The sequence below is a fragment of the Oncorhynchus nerka genome, linkage group LG17 (assembly GCF_034236695.1).
Source record: "Oncorhynchus nerka isolate Pitt River linkage group LG17, Oner_Uvic_2.0, whole genome shotgun sequence".
NCBI lineage: Eukaryota > Metazoa > Chordata > Actinopteri > Salmoniformes > Salmonidae > Oncorhynchus > Oncorhynchus nerka.
Window position 1 is genome coordinate 21,267,307 of NC_088412.1, and position 14,142 is coordinate 21,281,448.

Consider the following 14,142-nt stretch of genomic DNA (forward strand, 5'->3'; position numbering starts at 1 on the left):
GTGAACTAAAACAATGATAACTAACCTGAACAACAGTATACAAGGCATATTGACATTTGAGAGAGACATACAGCGAGGCATACAGTAATCACAGGTGTTGAATTGGGAAAGCTAGCTAAAACAGTAGGTGAGACAACAATAGCTAATCAGCTAGCACAACAACATCAGGTAAAATGGCGTTGACTAGGCAACGGGGCCAACAGATAAAACAAACAAGCAGAATGGGGTACCGTGATTAATGGACAGTCCAGCGTGCATCAGCTATGTAGCCAAGAGATCAATGTCCAGGGGGCAGCGGTGGATGGGGCAGGGAAGCTGGACTGGCGAGTGTTATCCATATTTTAAAAAAAACTAACAATGACTAAATAGCTTGTAGCTAGTTAGCTGGTTAGCTTCTGGAGGTTCTTGAGTGTGTTCTAAAAAATTAAAAATAATAGCGATTCCGTATCACATTGGGTGAGGCAGGTTTCCGGAAGGTATAAACAAATTAAAAATCAAAAAGAGATAGAAAGTAAATATGGGTCCAGTGAGTGTTTGGGACGCGGCGATTCAGACGGTTAGCAGGCCTGTGCTAACAAGCTAACAGTTCGTAGGCCCGGGCTAAACAAGGTAGCAGTTAGCGGACCGGAGCTAGACAAGCTAGCAGTTAGCAGGCCGAATTAGCAAGCAGGGAGATAGCGAGGGCTAGAGAGTTAGCCTTTGGGGGACGTCGCGATGGGGTGAGTCTGTTTATTCCTCTTCATGCGGTGACATCGATAGATCGGTCGTGGGCCCAGGTATTGTAGCCCAGGAGTATGCTACGGTGGTAGCACAGGTGCTCTGGCCGGGCTGGCTTCAAGCTAAGTGGGTGGAAACGCTAGCCAGGAGTAATCATCCGGGGTTGCGGTTTAGCTAGATAGCTAGTTGTGAAGATCCAGCTGAAAAATGTTCCGTTTGCGGTGGGAATCCGGGGATGAATCCGGGGATGAAAAATAAATAGGTCCGTTATGCTCTGGTTAGAGTCGCGTTGTTCGAACTGGCGAAAGGTTAACTGATAACCGGTTAGCTGAAGACCGCTAGCATAGCTGGTGGTTAGCTGGCTAGCTTCAGTTGAGGGGTTCCGGTTCCGAAGTAAATATAAATACTTTAGGAAAAATAGCTACATTGGGTGAGGCGGGTTGCAGGAGAGCATTTGGAAGCTAGGTTTAGCAAAATGTTTTTAAAGAGATATGCGAAGAAAAATATGTAAAAAACAAAAAAGAAACGATATATACAAGGGACACGACACGACAGGACGACTTACTGCTACGCCATCTTGGATCAATCACATTGATCAGAAATACAGTGTAGACATTGTTAATGTTGTAAATGACTATTGTAGCTGGAAACTGGCAACCATCACTCCTGTGTTCCAATCACACGTTGTGTTAGCTAATCCAAGTTTATCATTTTAAAAGCCTAATTGATCATTAAACAACCATTTTGCAAATATGTTAGCACAGATGAAAACTGGTCTTCTTTAGACTAGTTGAGTACATTAAAATGTATAGTTTAAGAAACAGACGCCTCACAAGTCCTCAACTGGCAGCTTATTTAAATAGTACCCGCAAAACACCAGTCTCAATGTCAACAGTGAAGAGGCGACTCCAAGATGCTGGCCTTCTAGGCAGAGTTGCAAAGAAAAAGCCATATCTCAGACTAGCCAATAAAAAGAAAAGATTAAGATGGGAAAAATAACAGACACTGGACAGAGGAACTCTGCCTAGAAGGCCAGCATCCCAGAGTCGCCTCTTCACTGTTGACGTTGAGACTGGTGTTTTGCGGGTACTATTTAATTAAGCTGCCAGTTGAGAACTTGTTAGGCGTCTGTTTCTCAAACTAGACACTCTAATGTACTTGTCCTCTTGCTCAGTGGTGCACCGGGACCTCCCACTCCTCTTTCTATTCTGTTTAGAGCCAGTTTGCGCTGTTCTGTGAAGGGAGTAGTACACAGCGTTGTTCGGGATCTTCAGTTTCTTGGCAATTTCTCGCATGGAATAGCCTTAATTTCTCAGAACAAGAATAGACTGACGGGTTTCAGAAGAAAGGTCTTTGTTTCCAGCTATTTTGAGCCTGTAATTGAACCCACAAGTGCTGATTCTCCATATACATAACTAGTCTAAAGAAGGCCAGTTTTATTGCTTCTTTAATCAGCACAAACATTTTCAGCTGTGCTATCATAATTGCAAAAGGGTTTTCTAATGATCAATTAGCCTTTTAAAATTATAAACTTGGATTAGCTAACACAACGTGCAATTGGAACACAGGAGAGATGGTTGCTGATAATGGGCCTCTGTACACATATGTAGATATTCCACATATGTAGATATTCCAATCAGTCATTTCCAGCAACAAAAGTAATTTACAACATTAACAACGTCTACACTGTATTTCTGATCAATTTGATCAAAAACAAGGACATTTCTAAGTGACCCCACATTTTTTGAATGATAGTGTGTACAGTATACAGTGTCTTGCGAAAGTATTCGGCCCCCTTGAACTTTGCGACCTTTTGCCACATTTCAGGCTTCAAACATAAAGATATAAAACTGTATTTTTGTGTGAAGAATCAACAACAAGTGGAACACAATCATGAAGTGGAACGACATTTATTGGATATTTCAAACTTTTTTAACAAATCAAAAACTGAAAAATTGGCCGTGCAAAATTATTCAGCCCCTTTACTTTCAGTGCAGCAAACTCTCTCCAGAAGTTCAGTGAGGATCTCTGAATGATCCAATGTTGACCTAAATGACTAATGATGATAAATACAATCCACCTGTGTGTAATCAAGTCTCCGTATAAATGCACCTGCACTGTGATAGTCTCAGAGGTCCATTAAAAGCGCAGAGAGCATCATGAAGAACAAGGAACACACCAGGCAGGTCCGAGATACTGTTGTGAAGAAGTTTAAAGCCGGATTTGGATACAAAAAGATTTCCCAAGCTTTAAACATCCCAAGGAGCACTGTGCAAGCGATAATATTGAAATGGAAGGAGTATCAGACCACTGCAAATCTACCAAGACCTGGCCGTCCCTCTAAACTTTCAGCTCATACAAGGAGAAGACTGATCAGAGATGCAGCCAAGAGGCCCATGATCACTCTGGATGAACTGCAGAGATCTACAGCTGAGGTGGGAGACTCTGTCCATAGGACAACAATCAGTCGTATATTGCACAAATCTGGCCTTTATGGAAGAGTGGCAAGAAGAAAGCCATTTCTTAAAGATATCCATAAAAAGTGTTGTTTAAAGTTTGCCACAAGCCACCTGGGAGACACACCAAACATGTGGAAGAAGGTGCTCTGGTCAGATGAAACCAAAATTGAACTTTTTGGCAACAATGCAAAACGTTATGTTTGGCGTAAAAGCAACACAGCTCATCACGCTGAACACACCATCCCCACTGTCAAACATGGTGGTGGCAGCATCATGGTTTGAGCCTGCTTTTCTTCAGCAGGGACAGGGAAGATGGTTAAAATTGATGGGAAGATGGATGGAGCCAAATACAGGACCATTCTGGAAGAAAACCTGATGGAGTCTGCAAAAGACCTGAGACTGGGACGGAGATTTGTCTTCCAACAAGACAATGATCCAAAACATAAAGCAAAATCTACAATGGAATGGTTCAAAAATAAACATATCCAGGTGTTAGAATGGCCAAGTCAAAGTCCAGACCTCAATCCAATCGAGAATCTGTGGAAAGAACTGAAAACTGCTGTTCACAAATGCTCTCCATCCAACCTCACTGAGCTCGAGCTGTTTTGCAAGGAGGAATGGGAAAAAAATTCAGTCTCTCGATGTGCAAAACTGATAGAGACATACCCCAAGCGACTTACAGCTGTAATCGCAGCAAAAGGTGGCGCTACAAAGTATTAACTTAAGGGGGGCTGAATAATTTGGCACGCCCAATTTTTCTGTTTTTGATTTGTTAGAAAAGTTTGAAATATCCAATAAATGTCGTTCCACTTCATGATTGTGTCCCACTTGTTGTTGATTCTTCACAAAAAAATACAGTTTTATATCTTTATGTTTGAAGCCTGAAATGTGGCAAAAGGTCGCAAAGTTCAAGGGGGCCGAATACTTTCGCAAGGCACTGTATTTAGCAATTAAAAGTTATTCAAATAAAGACATTGAGCAAAAAAAAATCCCCAAGAACACAGTGGCCTCAATCAGCCTAGCAGTTAGAGTGTTGAGCCAGTAAAGGAAGGTTGCTGGATCGAATCCCAGAGCTGACAAGGTAAAAATCTGTGATTCTGTCCTTGAGCAAGGCAGTTAACCCACTGTTCCTGGGTGCCAAAGATGTGGATGTCATTTAAGGCAGCCCCTCGCACCTCTCGGATTAAGAGGGGTTGGGTTAAATGCAGAAGACACATTTCAGTTGAAGGATTGAGGGAAAGATGAATGAAGCAAGGCACAGAGAGATCCTTGATGAAAACCTGCTCCAGAGCACTCAGGACCTCAGACTGGGTCGAAGGTTCACCTTCCAACAAGATAATGACCTTAAGCACACAGCCAAGACAATGCAGGAGTAGCTTTGGGACAAGTCTCTGAGTGGCCCAGCCAGAGCCTGGACTTGAACCCGATCGAGCATCTCTGCAGAGACCTGAAAATAGTTGTGCAGCGAGGATCAAGCTTGACAGGATCTGCAGAGGAGAATGGGAGATACTCCCCAAATACAAGTGTGCCAAGTTTGTAGTTTTTTACCCAAGAAGACTCTAGTCTGTAATCATTGCTAAAAGTGCTTCAACAAAGTACAGAATAAAGGGTCTGAATACTTATGTAAATATGCTAGCCTTTTATAGTTAATACATTTGCAAAAACAAACATATATATTGTTTTGCTTTGTCATTATGGGATAGTGTGTAGATTGATGAGGCGAAACAAACTATTTCATCCATTTTAGAATAAGACTTACGTAACAAAATGTGAAAAAAGTCTGAATACTTTCCGAATGCACTGTAAGTCCCTTGTCTGTTCCACTTTGTTCTGAGTCTCTTCTGGCAGAGGCATTGGGTTGTCCACAGGTGTGTCCTGTTTGTGGTCAACTGTGTGTTCTGCAGGTTCTACATCAGCACTTTCAGTTTTTTGCTCGATACGCCCATGACGGTATTTCATATCTGTAGAATTCATTGTCGTTGTCCCGTTCGAGTTCTTCCATTTGTCCATTACTTTTGTTTGTTCCTCTTTTCTTTGGCTTGGAGTTTTGCTGTGTTTAAACTTCAATGGGCAAGTGGTCCTTTTCTTTTTTTCCACATTAAATCAATTTGTCAAGTCTGAATAGGGCCTAGGGAGAATATAATTCTGTGGAAGTCTACCTTTATTTTTCAGTGCTTTGTTTAGACAGATTAGAAATAGCAGGAGACAGAGAAGGAGTGAAAGTGGGACAGGCAGAAGCAGGAACTGAACCCCTGACTTCTGGGGCAGTAAGATGGCCAATTTCTTTGGAATTTTACCTACTCAATCATACAGCCACGTATCGTGTGAGGAACTTGGGCCCCCATAGTGATTCAATCCATCAGAACCACCAAGAGCTTGCCGCCTGGTCAAACTGAGCAATCGGGGGAGAAGGGCCTTGGTCAGGGACGTGACCAAGAACCCGATGGTCACTCTGAAGAAGCTCCAGAGTTCCTCTGCAGAGACAATGCTCAGCAAGTAGACTGTTGTTTTCTCTTCACAGAGGTGTGAATCTGATGGTTGTGGTTGGTGCTCATGACATTTCAAGGCAGGAAAGCTCTGCTTGCAAGATTGATGTGAAATATTACCACATACATCCTGATTACAACTCTGAGACATTTCAGAACGACATTATGCTGTTGCAGGTTCATGACAGTGGAAGAATGCACACATGTCAGAATGTCTCTTAGCTTAGCACACCATTGCCCAGGTAATATATGCCAACAGACCTTAGATGAAATAGAGAAAAAAATAAGCAAACATATTGAGTTTGTTCAAATCCAGTGCAGTAATCATATATGAAAACCTTTTGAAGATGTGCATAATACTGCTTTGCATAATATAATATAGCTTACTTGAGAATTGACTGTATCTAACTACAGTCATATGCTCCAAATATAGCTCGTCAAAACTACGCCGAAAAGCAAAGCTGTGCAACAGATCCCTCTCCCTAAGAAGACAAGCACATCAAGGCCAAATCCTACTGTACTGTAGCTGGGTAGGGTGCCACTAAAACAGGCGGAACTGCAAACCCACATCTTCTGGAGGTGAATGTCACAGTCGTAGACAGAGCCTCCTGCCAGAGAATCATGGGGGAACACTGCCACCATAACCCTGTCTATGATATGTGCTGGTGATATGTACTGCGGCTGGTTATAAAGGTGTTTTTCAGGTATGGTCATAGAATGTAGTTAAGGTATAGTCTGATAATGCATTCATTATAGAGAAATGACTTGATTTGCAGAGTAACTGTTTTTAACCAAGTATTACAGGGAGATTCAGACGGTCCTCTGGTGTGTAAGGGGACAGCAGTGAGAGTTGTGTCCTTCAATGAAAAAGGAAACTGTGACAATCCCAAGGAGCCCAAAGTCTACACAAAAGTGGCCAAGTACCTCTCCTGGATCAAGTGTATCATAAAGTATTAAGGAACCAAATGGAGACATTTGTAATTAATAAAATGTAATTTATCAAACAGAAAAGACCATCAGTCCTAAAATAAACTCAGTGCTGTGTGTTAGCGTGAGTGTGTGAGAAGTATTTGAATGTGCTTGTAAGAGAGAGTGTCTATGCATGCACGTGAGTGTGTCTTTTCCATCTTTCACTTCAGACCAAGGGTATGTGCAATTATAATGATGACTTAGCTCTTTAAGCCAACAAGTATACATCTTTGGAAAGATAGCTCCTCTTACATCTTCAGCTGTCTTCATCAAACTCCACCACACGTGGAAACTTGTGGTCAAGACAACAAAGTAACTCTGGTTTCATGAAGGCGACACAATGCTTTGAAACCACACCACAGTTTCAGGTCTCAGACCAGAGGACATGATCTGTCTGTCTGTCTTCCAGTCTGCCTCTCCGCCTGCTTGCCTGTCTGTCACTCAGAGGGGATGCAGAACATTTCACAGAAGAATACCACCAAAGATCAAGATGAGTCAATAAGGTTGACAGCACAACTTTCATAGTTTTACATGTTGTTTTCATTGCGAAAAAGAATGGTCCCTGTCTTTACCCTGGTGGGATTGCCAAGGTCCCAGTGTCTTTCAAGGCATCAAGAGTGTTGTCCTCCTTTGTAAACCACTGGTGGTTATTGGTTGGCATACTAACACCGGAAAGCATCGAACCAGAGAAGACAAGGCTCTTGCATGAGAGAGGGGAGATGAGTTGGCCTATGTGGTATGCACTACTGCAGGCTATTATGTGTCTATGATAACTCACCACCTACATTCATGTGTAGAAGGGCTGCCAGAGTTCCAGTAAATGCAGAGACCACCTACCTTGACTTTACCGGAAGAAACCATACATGGATCGATAGAATTATCATAGATAGTCATCATAGAAGTGAAGCCACACAGTTGTCCTCAGAAAAAAAAAACGCTGTCTAGTGTATATAACAGGGCCATATAAATCAGGTCATCCTGGATCATTTGACAAGCCCTCCAAACATGCACACCATGAACAAACTTCTACTCACTGTTCTCCTCACCTATCTGGGACATTCGGGTAAGTCTCTCTGCTGAACTCAATGGACACACATCAATGAGATTCTAAAATTTGCCTATTACCTTACGGTTTAGTTCATTGTGGCTGTTTGTACTATTTTTACCCTCTCAGTTGCATTTGGGGGTCATATCATCAATGGAAAAAAAGCCAAGAGGAATTCCCTGCAGTACATGGCCTCTGTGCAGAACGATGAGAAGCACATCTGTGGAGGATTCCTGATCACTCCAGACTTTGTGCTAACAGCTGCACACTGCAACAAAAGGTACAGTAGTAGCCTAACTCAATTACAACTGTAAATTCCAAATAGTAGCATATCATTACATATAGCATATCAGTGTCCTTACTACTCAGACTGATAAACACATTGTTCTGCGTCTTGTCTAGCAACTTGAGTGTTGTTCTTGGTACCCACAACATCAAGAAGGGCCTCGGGAAAGCTATCAGATACAATGTGGAACGCAAATGCAAACCCAACTCATATAAAAATGTAACGGATGGTAGTGACATCATGCTTCTAAAGGTAGGGCTTTAGTTAAATATATTTGTCTTCATATGATATGACAGAGTATCCTTAAAGTGCTAGAAGGTCATATACTTTCATAACTGCTAAACAGATAATAAATGTTTGTTTCAAGCTGTCTAGGGCAGCTAAATTAAGCAAATCCGTGAACAAAGTGAGGCTTCCAACCAAGGATAAAGTCCTCAAACCCAACATAAAGTGCCTTGCTGCTGGATGGGGCCTCACAAAAATAGGCGCAATCGTTGACGACCTTCAAGTGGTGGACGTGGAAGCCATTGATCTGAAGGTCTGCCAGAAGCAGTGGGATCACGTCAAAGTTAATCTTCCTCCCAATGTCATCTGTGCAGGTGGATACATGACCGACAAAGGCACATGTCAGGTTTGTCTAACTGAATTTACATTCAATACACACACATCATACATGAAGATCCAAAGCAAGAACCAGTAAGCAATGTTTGGCATATAAGGTGATTATTCTCTTTCCCACAGGGGGATTCTGGTGGTCCTTTGGTGTGCAATGGGGAGGCAGTGGGAATCGTCTCCTTCAACATGATGGGAAACTGTGCCTATCCCAACGTGCCCAATGTTTACACTCAGATTTCCAAGTACTTACCCTGGATAAAGAAGGTCATCAACAAGCAGTCGTGTTAGAATGGATACTTTGTTTGCTGCAAAATTATGCCTTTAGCTATTACTTATACCTGAGGATATTACTGATTCTCTAGCTTGCTGTTAATCTGTCTAATGCATTACCATGTACTGTAATGGAAATAAATGTGTTCTTAATCATTGTGAAATTGCTCTAGTGATATGATTTGCATACACATCAGAAGGCATGCACTGTATGTTATACTTCAACAATTTTGAAGTCCAGACCATTTTTTGTATTTATTTTTTAAACCAACAAACTGAGCCCATCATGGCAAACTGTAATGCACAGAACCACAAACACCACACATTTCTAACATTTTCAACAACGGTTAGTGGTAGCATCTCATTGCACAAGTGTTCTCTATGCAATCAGACCAACCAGCAGAGTCATCATTTCATAATATCACAATCAGCTTTCATCATAGACTTCACCAAGCAACATTTGAAACCATGAAGCCACAGCAACACATTGGCAAACACTGGGGGGATGAACAAAGACCCAGTACTGTCTATAACCACATCTGGAAAAAGTAGCACTCTCCCGCCCACCCTACATATTTATACCCACAAGGTGCATCATGCTATTTGCCCATTTGCACTATGGCAATCTGCTCAGTGGTTCTTCACGTAGTTATTCTGCTCATCGCCTTGAATGGTAAGCTATGTTTCATTTCTATAACACACTAACTACCAATAGCACTAAACTGACTGCACCATGCAGACTAACATTAAAAAGTATAGCACTAGTTATGAAAAGTATATTTGACCAATTTCAATGCTTTTGCATACAGCGGCTCATATTCTTATTTGGCAGTAATGAACAAACTGACATACAGTACCATCATTTGTTGCAAGCTATGCGGATATGGTAGCATTGCAGAGTGATAGACAAAAGCTATTGAAATATTCTTCTCTACTTTCTGTTCAAAGGCACAGATGGGCGCAAGGTGCCGAAAGTGGGTATTGTTGGTGGCAGAGAGGCTGCTCGCAACTCTCGTCCCTACATGGCTTCCCTTCAGTCTCGTGGTCAACACATCTGTGGAGGAGTTCTGGTCAGAGAGGATTTTGTCCTCACCGCTGCACACTGTGACGGGTGAGAATCAAACATTAACATCTCTCAGATTCTCTCAAACTAATTTCCCTTAAAGTTAAAGGCAATTGCGCAAATAAATATTGCCTCCTAAATTCTTTCATGTACTGATTTTCAGGCGATACAAGGTGGTTCTTGGGGCTCATGACTTGTCAGAGGATGAAAATTCACAACAAGTATTGGATGTGGTTCGATCCATTCCACATCCGAGGTATGGGGACAACCTGGAGAATGACCTCATGCTTCTCAAGGTGAGTGACATCAAGGACATTGTATCACCATGGAGATTATTGTATCCTAACTTCTCATTGTAGGTTTAATGTCCATGAAAATACATCAAATAGATGATAGAATCATGCAAAACTGATAAGAAAAATGATTATATCCTAAATATATTTGCATCACACATATATGAAGACGTACAGATCATCTATCTAGTGTGTTATCTCTGTGATCATTCTTAGTTGAGAGGGAGGGCCACCCTCAACACAGCAGTACAGTTGATCCCTCTGATGAATGACTCTATGGCTGAGGGAAGCATGTGCACCACGGCCGGCTGGGGGGATATAGGCGATAATGGCACCCTACCAGACAAGTTGCAGGAGGTCAACGCCACCATCGTCCCTCCCAGAGAATGTGCCCGCAGGTGGACAGCCGTCAAAATCTCCAGCCGCATGGTGTGCGCAACAGGCCCCAGAGCTTTCCAAGGCTTCTGCTCGGTAAGACTGCACTGTTTTAGGCTATAACTCTATTGCTATAACTGCAATTCGTTTTTCCTGGTCGAGACAGGCTGTTATTGGCTACAACTTGGCTATAACTCCCTAGAGCCGATGTCCATGCTCCTGCAGAAATCAAATTAGCATAATACATAAATCCCCATCAAAATTCATCAGTTTAAGCTAGAGATATCAGTTTTTTGCATGGGCTGCAATCCACCATGTCACAGGCCTGGTCTGAATGTAGCCCGGTACCAGTTTAAAAAAAATATGAACAAATATATGGAAGTAGTTTAGCGGCAATTGTTTTTATATTGGTAAAAAAAAGACAAAGTCTAATCCTTTGGCATTGTCCTTTGTTCCTGGACCATTTACCATGCAGCTCCAGGTGACAGAGAACACAAATGGTTGACTCCTTAATGGGGTTCTAAAATTCAACATTCAGTACCATATTATCCTTGGTATGACCATCTTAAAACCGCTTAGACTCTTAAGGTAACTAGAATAAAAGTTTATCCCAGTCAAGGCTGTAACTATGCTACTCCTCCTTTGTTCTTTGCAGGGTGATTCAGGAGGTCCATTGGTGTGTAACGGGATGTCAGCGGGCATTGTCTCTTTCTCAGGGCAGAGGTGTGCCAACCCCAGTACCCCTGATGTGTACACACGAGTGGCTTCCTACCGCCGATGGATTCAGACAGTGTTAGCTAGAAACCCTTAAAGGGAAAATTGTTTTCATTAGTACCCTGTTGATACAGTCACAAAATGTTTTATCAATCAATCAAGTTTTCAAGATATTGGACTCGCAAGAAGCAAAGTGTCACCAGCCCCAATATTTGGTGGATTGTGCCTTTAAGGTTTTGGGCATGTAAGCTGTCAGTGTGTGTTTACACAATCTCACAATATAACTGATCTCATTTAGACCAGGTTTGCACAAGGTGTTTAATGATCAATAGTTCCCTTGTTGCTGTTCTTATTAAAATTGGTTAACTAATTATGGCTCCTGTGTCTCACTCTGGAAGACATGAGTTCCCTAAATTAGTTAGCAAAAATACTCGGCCATCATTTCTTGACTTGATGTTCAAAGACTAAAAGCAACTACTGATTTAAAGTAAAAACAAAACATTAACATTAGCATTATCATATGCAGACTCTCTACATCATTTAGGGTCTTGGTCACTCACCTGGTATGGATGGTCAGGCAGTAGACTCTATATATAAGCTGACCAATGTTACTGAAGGTTGGATGCATTGTTGGCTCCAGCAGGTTCCATCAAATTCCTACGATAGTGTACCTGAGGAGCAGTGGTTGGAAAAAGTACCCAATTGTACCCTAGAGTAAAGGTAAAGATACTATCTGGTATGAAGGTATGACCCAGACCACATCAAATTAACAATAGTTGAATGATTCAACAGGGGCAGGCAATAGACAGGTCAAGGCAGGCAGGGGTCAGTAAACCAAAGGTGGGGCAACGGTACCGGACGGCAGGCAGAGGTCAATAATCCAGAGGCGGCAAAGGCACAGGTTGGCAGGCAGGCAGGGTCAGGCAGAGTGGTCAGGCAGACGGGCTCAGAGTCAGGACAGGCAAGGGTCAAAACCAGGAGGGCATGAAAAAGAGAGCTTGGGAAAAGCATGAGCTGAGACAAAAACCACTGGTTGACTTGACAAACAAGATGAACTGGCAACAGACAAACAGAGAACACAGGTATAAATACACAGGGGATAATGGGGGAAGATGGTCGAATCTTGGAATCTTGGTCAACCGGCCTTTCTTTGGAGGGCATATAAATGCCAGCCCTTATGCTCAGAGTACCGTCTATTCTGCCACTCATCTATCAAAATGTCTCTGATCTTACATTTGGCCTCACCTCTACCCAGTGGAACATTAATATGAATTATATCTTGTTTCAAAGCTCTAATACCTCCAATAGTAGGTCACTCCTATTAGATTTACCAGATGATAAACTATTCAATACGGATAGAGAATCTGAGCATATTATAATTCTAACAGGTTCTACGTCCTCCGCCCACTAAGGGGCAACAGTTCATTAGCCTTCATGTAAATGCCTGCTCCTGTGCGTCCACTATCGGGGTCCTTGGATCCATCTATGAAAAGAGGTAAAAAGGCATAAAAAGTTCTACCAACGTAATTGTCAATCAGTTTCCCTATATCACTGACTTCTGACCGACATGTGGCATCCATCTTTGATGATCTTTTAGAATCAGGTGTCCACCAGGAAGTATGGGCAGTAGCAGATGTAGTGATTTGGAGGCCCCAAGTAGAGGCCCCATACTATTTTTGTCCATACAGAATCAGATACTGTCCATGGGCTACACATACTATATGTGTCCTCTGCCTACACAACAATGGCAGTATTATTAGCAACACTTGTCTTTTTACTAAATAAATGTGTATTATATCCCCTTGAGTCTGAGCACGGGCTGGGATTTCTAAGATAACATATGGAATTGTTTAACGATGGTCATACCAAGGATCATTTAGCTATTTGATTTAGAATTTTAGGACCCCTGATAAAAAAATATATATATTTATTTGATGAAACAGACATGGAAAAACTGCTATTAGCCCATAGAAACGCATTGAATAACATGGAAAAACTGATAGTCAAAAATGTAATATGTAGTATGTTTTGAAGTAAATATTGAAGTGTCTGTCCTTTATCTGAGAGATAAGAAAGCTCAGAATATACAGTATACAATATACAGCTCCGTAAGTAGCATCTCAAGGTCCTGGAGTGGCCTAGCCAGTCTCCAGACCTGAACCCAATAGAAAATCTTTGGAGGGAGCTGAAAGTCCGTATTGCACAGCGACAGCCCCGAAACCTGATCTGGAGGATCTGGAGAAGGTCTGTATGGAGGAGTGGGCCAAAATCCCTGCTGCAGTGTGTGCAAACCTGGTCAAGAACTACAGGAAACATATGATCTCTGTAATTGCAAACAGAGGTTTCTGTACCAAATATTAAGTTCTGCTTTTCTGATGTATCAAATACTTATGTCATGCATTGAAGTGTACCTATGATACAAATTACAGACCTCTACATGCTTTGTAAGAAGAAAAACCTGCAAAATCGGCAGTGTATCAAATACTTGTTCTCCCCACTGTATATATATATATATATATATATGTGTGTATATTTTTTTTTACAGTGGAATTACCCTTATACCTTTTGTGGAAATGCCCTATTTGCTTTCATTTTTTAAAATTTTGGCCAGTTTCCGGGTTACCTTCAGAGGTGTCTTTCCCACTTGTGGGGGTCTTTCCAAAGATGGGTCATATTAGTGTGTAGCCAAACTGTTCGATGCTACAGATGTTTGCGTGAGAAGACAGATTTTCAGGGTTGTCTTCTGTTCTGACAAACACTGCTGTAGCTCTGCCACCATCCACCACAGATGCGGAAGGCAGAACTCGATGGGCAGATGTGAGGGATTGAGACGCAGGCCATGCAAAAAAA

General features: G+C 42.0%; 3 protein-coding genes across 3 annotated transcripts; all 3 read left to right on the top strand.

Annotated features, from left to right (window-relative positions):
- Window positions 1-4,233: 4,233 nt before the first annotated feature.
- On the top strand, window positions 4,234-7,085 carry LOC135561338 (chymase-like). Its single transcript, XM_065002785.1, has 2 exons — window positions 4,234-5,875; window positions 6,419-7,085. Exons 1-2 carry the CDS (start codon window positions 5,711-5,713, stop codon window positions 6,617-6,619), a joined length of 366 nt encoding a protein of 121 aa, XP_064858857.1. The 5' UTR covers window positions 4,234-5,710; the 3' UTR covers window positions 6,620-7,085.
- A 148-nt stretch (window positions 7,086-7,233) lies between these two features.
- Window positions 7,234-9,011, top strand: LOC115144873 (mast cell protease 1A-like). The gene is made up of 5 exons (XM_029685972.2): window positions 7,234-7,694; window positions 7,806-7,956; window positions 8,079-8,214; window positions 8,330-8,593; window positions 8,704-9,011. The coding sequence occupies exons 1-5, from the start codon at window positions 7,637-7,639 to the stop codon at window positions 8,863-8,865; spliced, it is 771 nt and encodes a 256-aa protein (XP_029541832.1). The 5' UTR covers window positions 7,234-7,636; the 3' UTR covers window positions 8,866-9,011.
- Window positions 9,012-9,413: 402 nt separating this feature from the next.
- On the top strand, window positions 9,414-11,662 carry LOC115144874 (complement factor D-like). The gene is made up of 5 exons (XM_029685973.2): window positions 9,414-9,520; window positions 9,796-9,958; window positions 10,074-10,206; window positions 10,420-10,674; window positions 11,234-11,662. The coding sequence occupies exons 1-5, from the start codon at window positions 9,466-9,468 to the stop codon at window positions 11,387-11,389; spliced, it is 762 nt and encodes a 253-aa protein (XP_029541833.1). The 5' UTR covers window positions 9,414-9,465; the 3' UTR covers window positions 11,390-11,662.
- The last annotated feature ends 2,480 nt before the right edge of the window (window positions 11,663-14,142 follow it).

Coding starts and splice junctions, on each gene's coding strand:
- LOC135561338 (XM_065002785.1), top strand. CDS start 5,711: ATGGTTGTGGTTGGTGCTCATGACATTTCAAGGCAGGAAAGCTCTGCT. Junction 5,876..6,418: donor GAATGCACACATGTCAGAAT/GTCTCTTAGCTT, acceptor CATTCATTATAG/AGAAATGACTTGATTTGCAG.
- LOC115144873 (XM_029685972.2), top strand. CDS start 7,637: ATGCACACCATGAACAAACTTCTACTCACTGTTCTCCTCACCTATCTG. Junction 8,215..8,329: donor GTGACATCATGCTTCTAAAG/GTAGGGCTTTAG, acceptor GTTTGTTTCAAG/CTGTCTAGGGCAGCTAAATT. Junction 8,594..8,703: donor CCGACAAAGGCACATGTCAG/GTTTGTCTAACT, acceptor TCTTTCCCACAG/GGGGATTCTGGTGGTCCTTT.
- LOC115144874 (XM_029685973.2), top strand. CDS start 9,466: ATGGCAATCTGCTCAGTGGTTCTTCACGTAGTTATTCTGCTCATCGCC. Junction 9,521..9,795: donor TCTGCTCATCGCCTTGAATG/GTAAGCTATGTT, acceptor TTCTGTTCAAAG/GCACAGATGGGCGCAAGGTG. Junction 10,675..11,233: donor CTTTCCAAGGCTTCTGCTCG/GTAAGACTGCAC, acceptor TGTTCTTTGCAG/GGTGATTCAGGAGGTCCATT.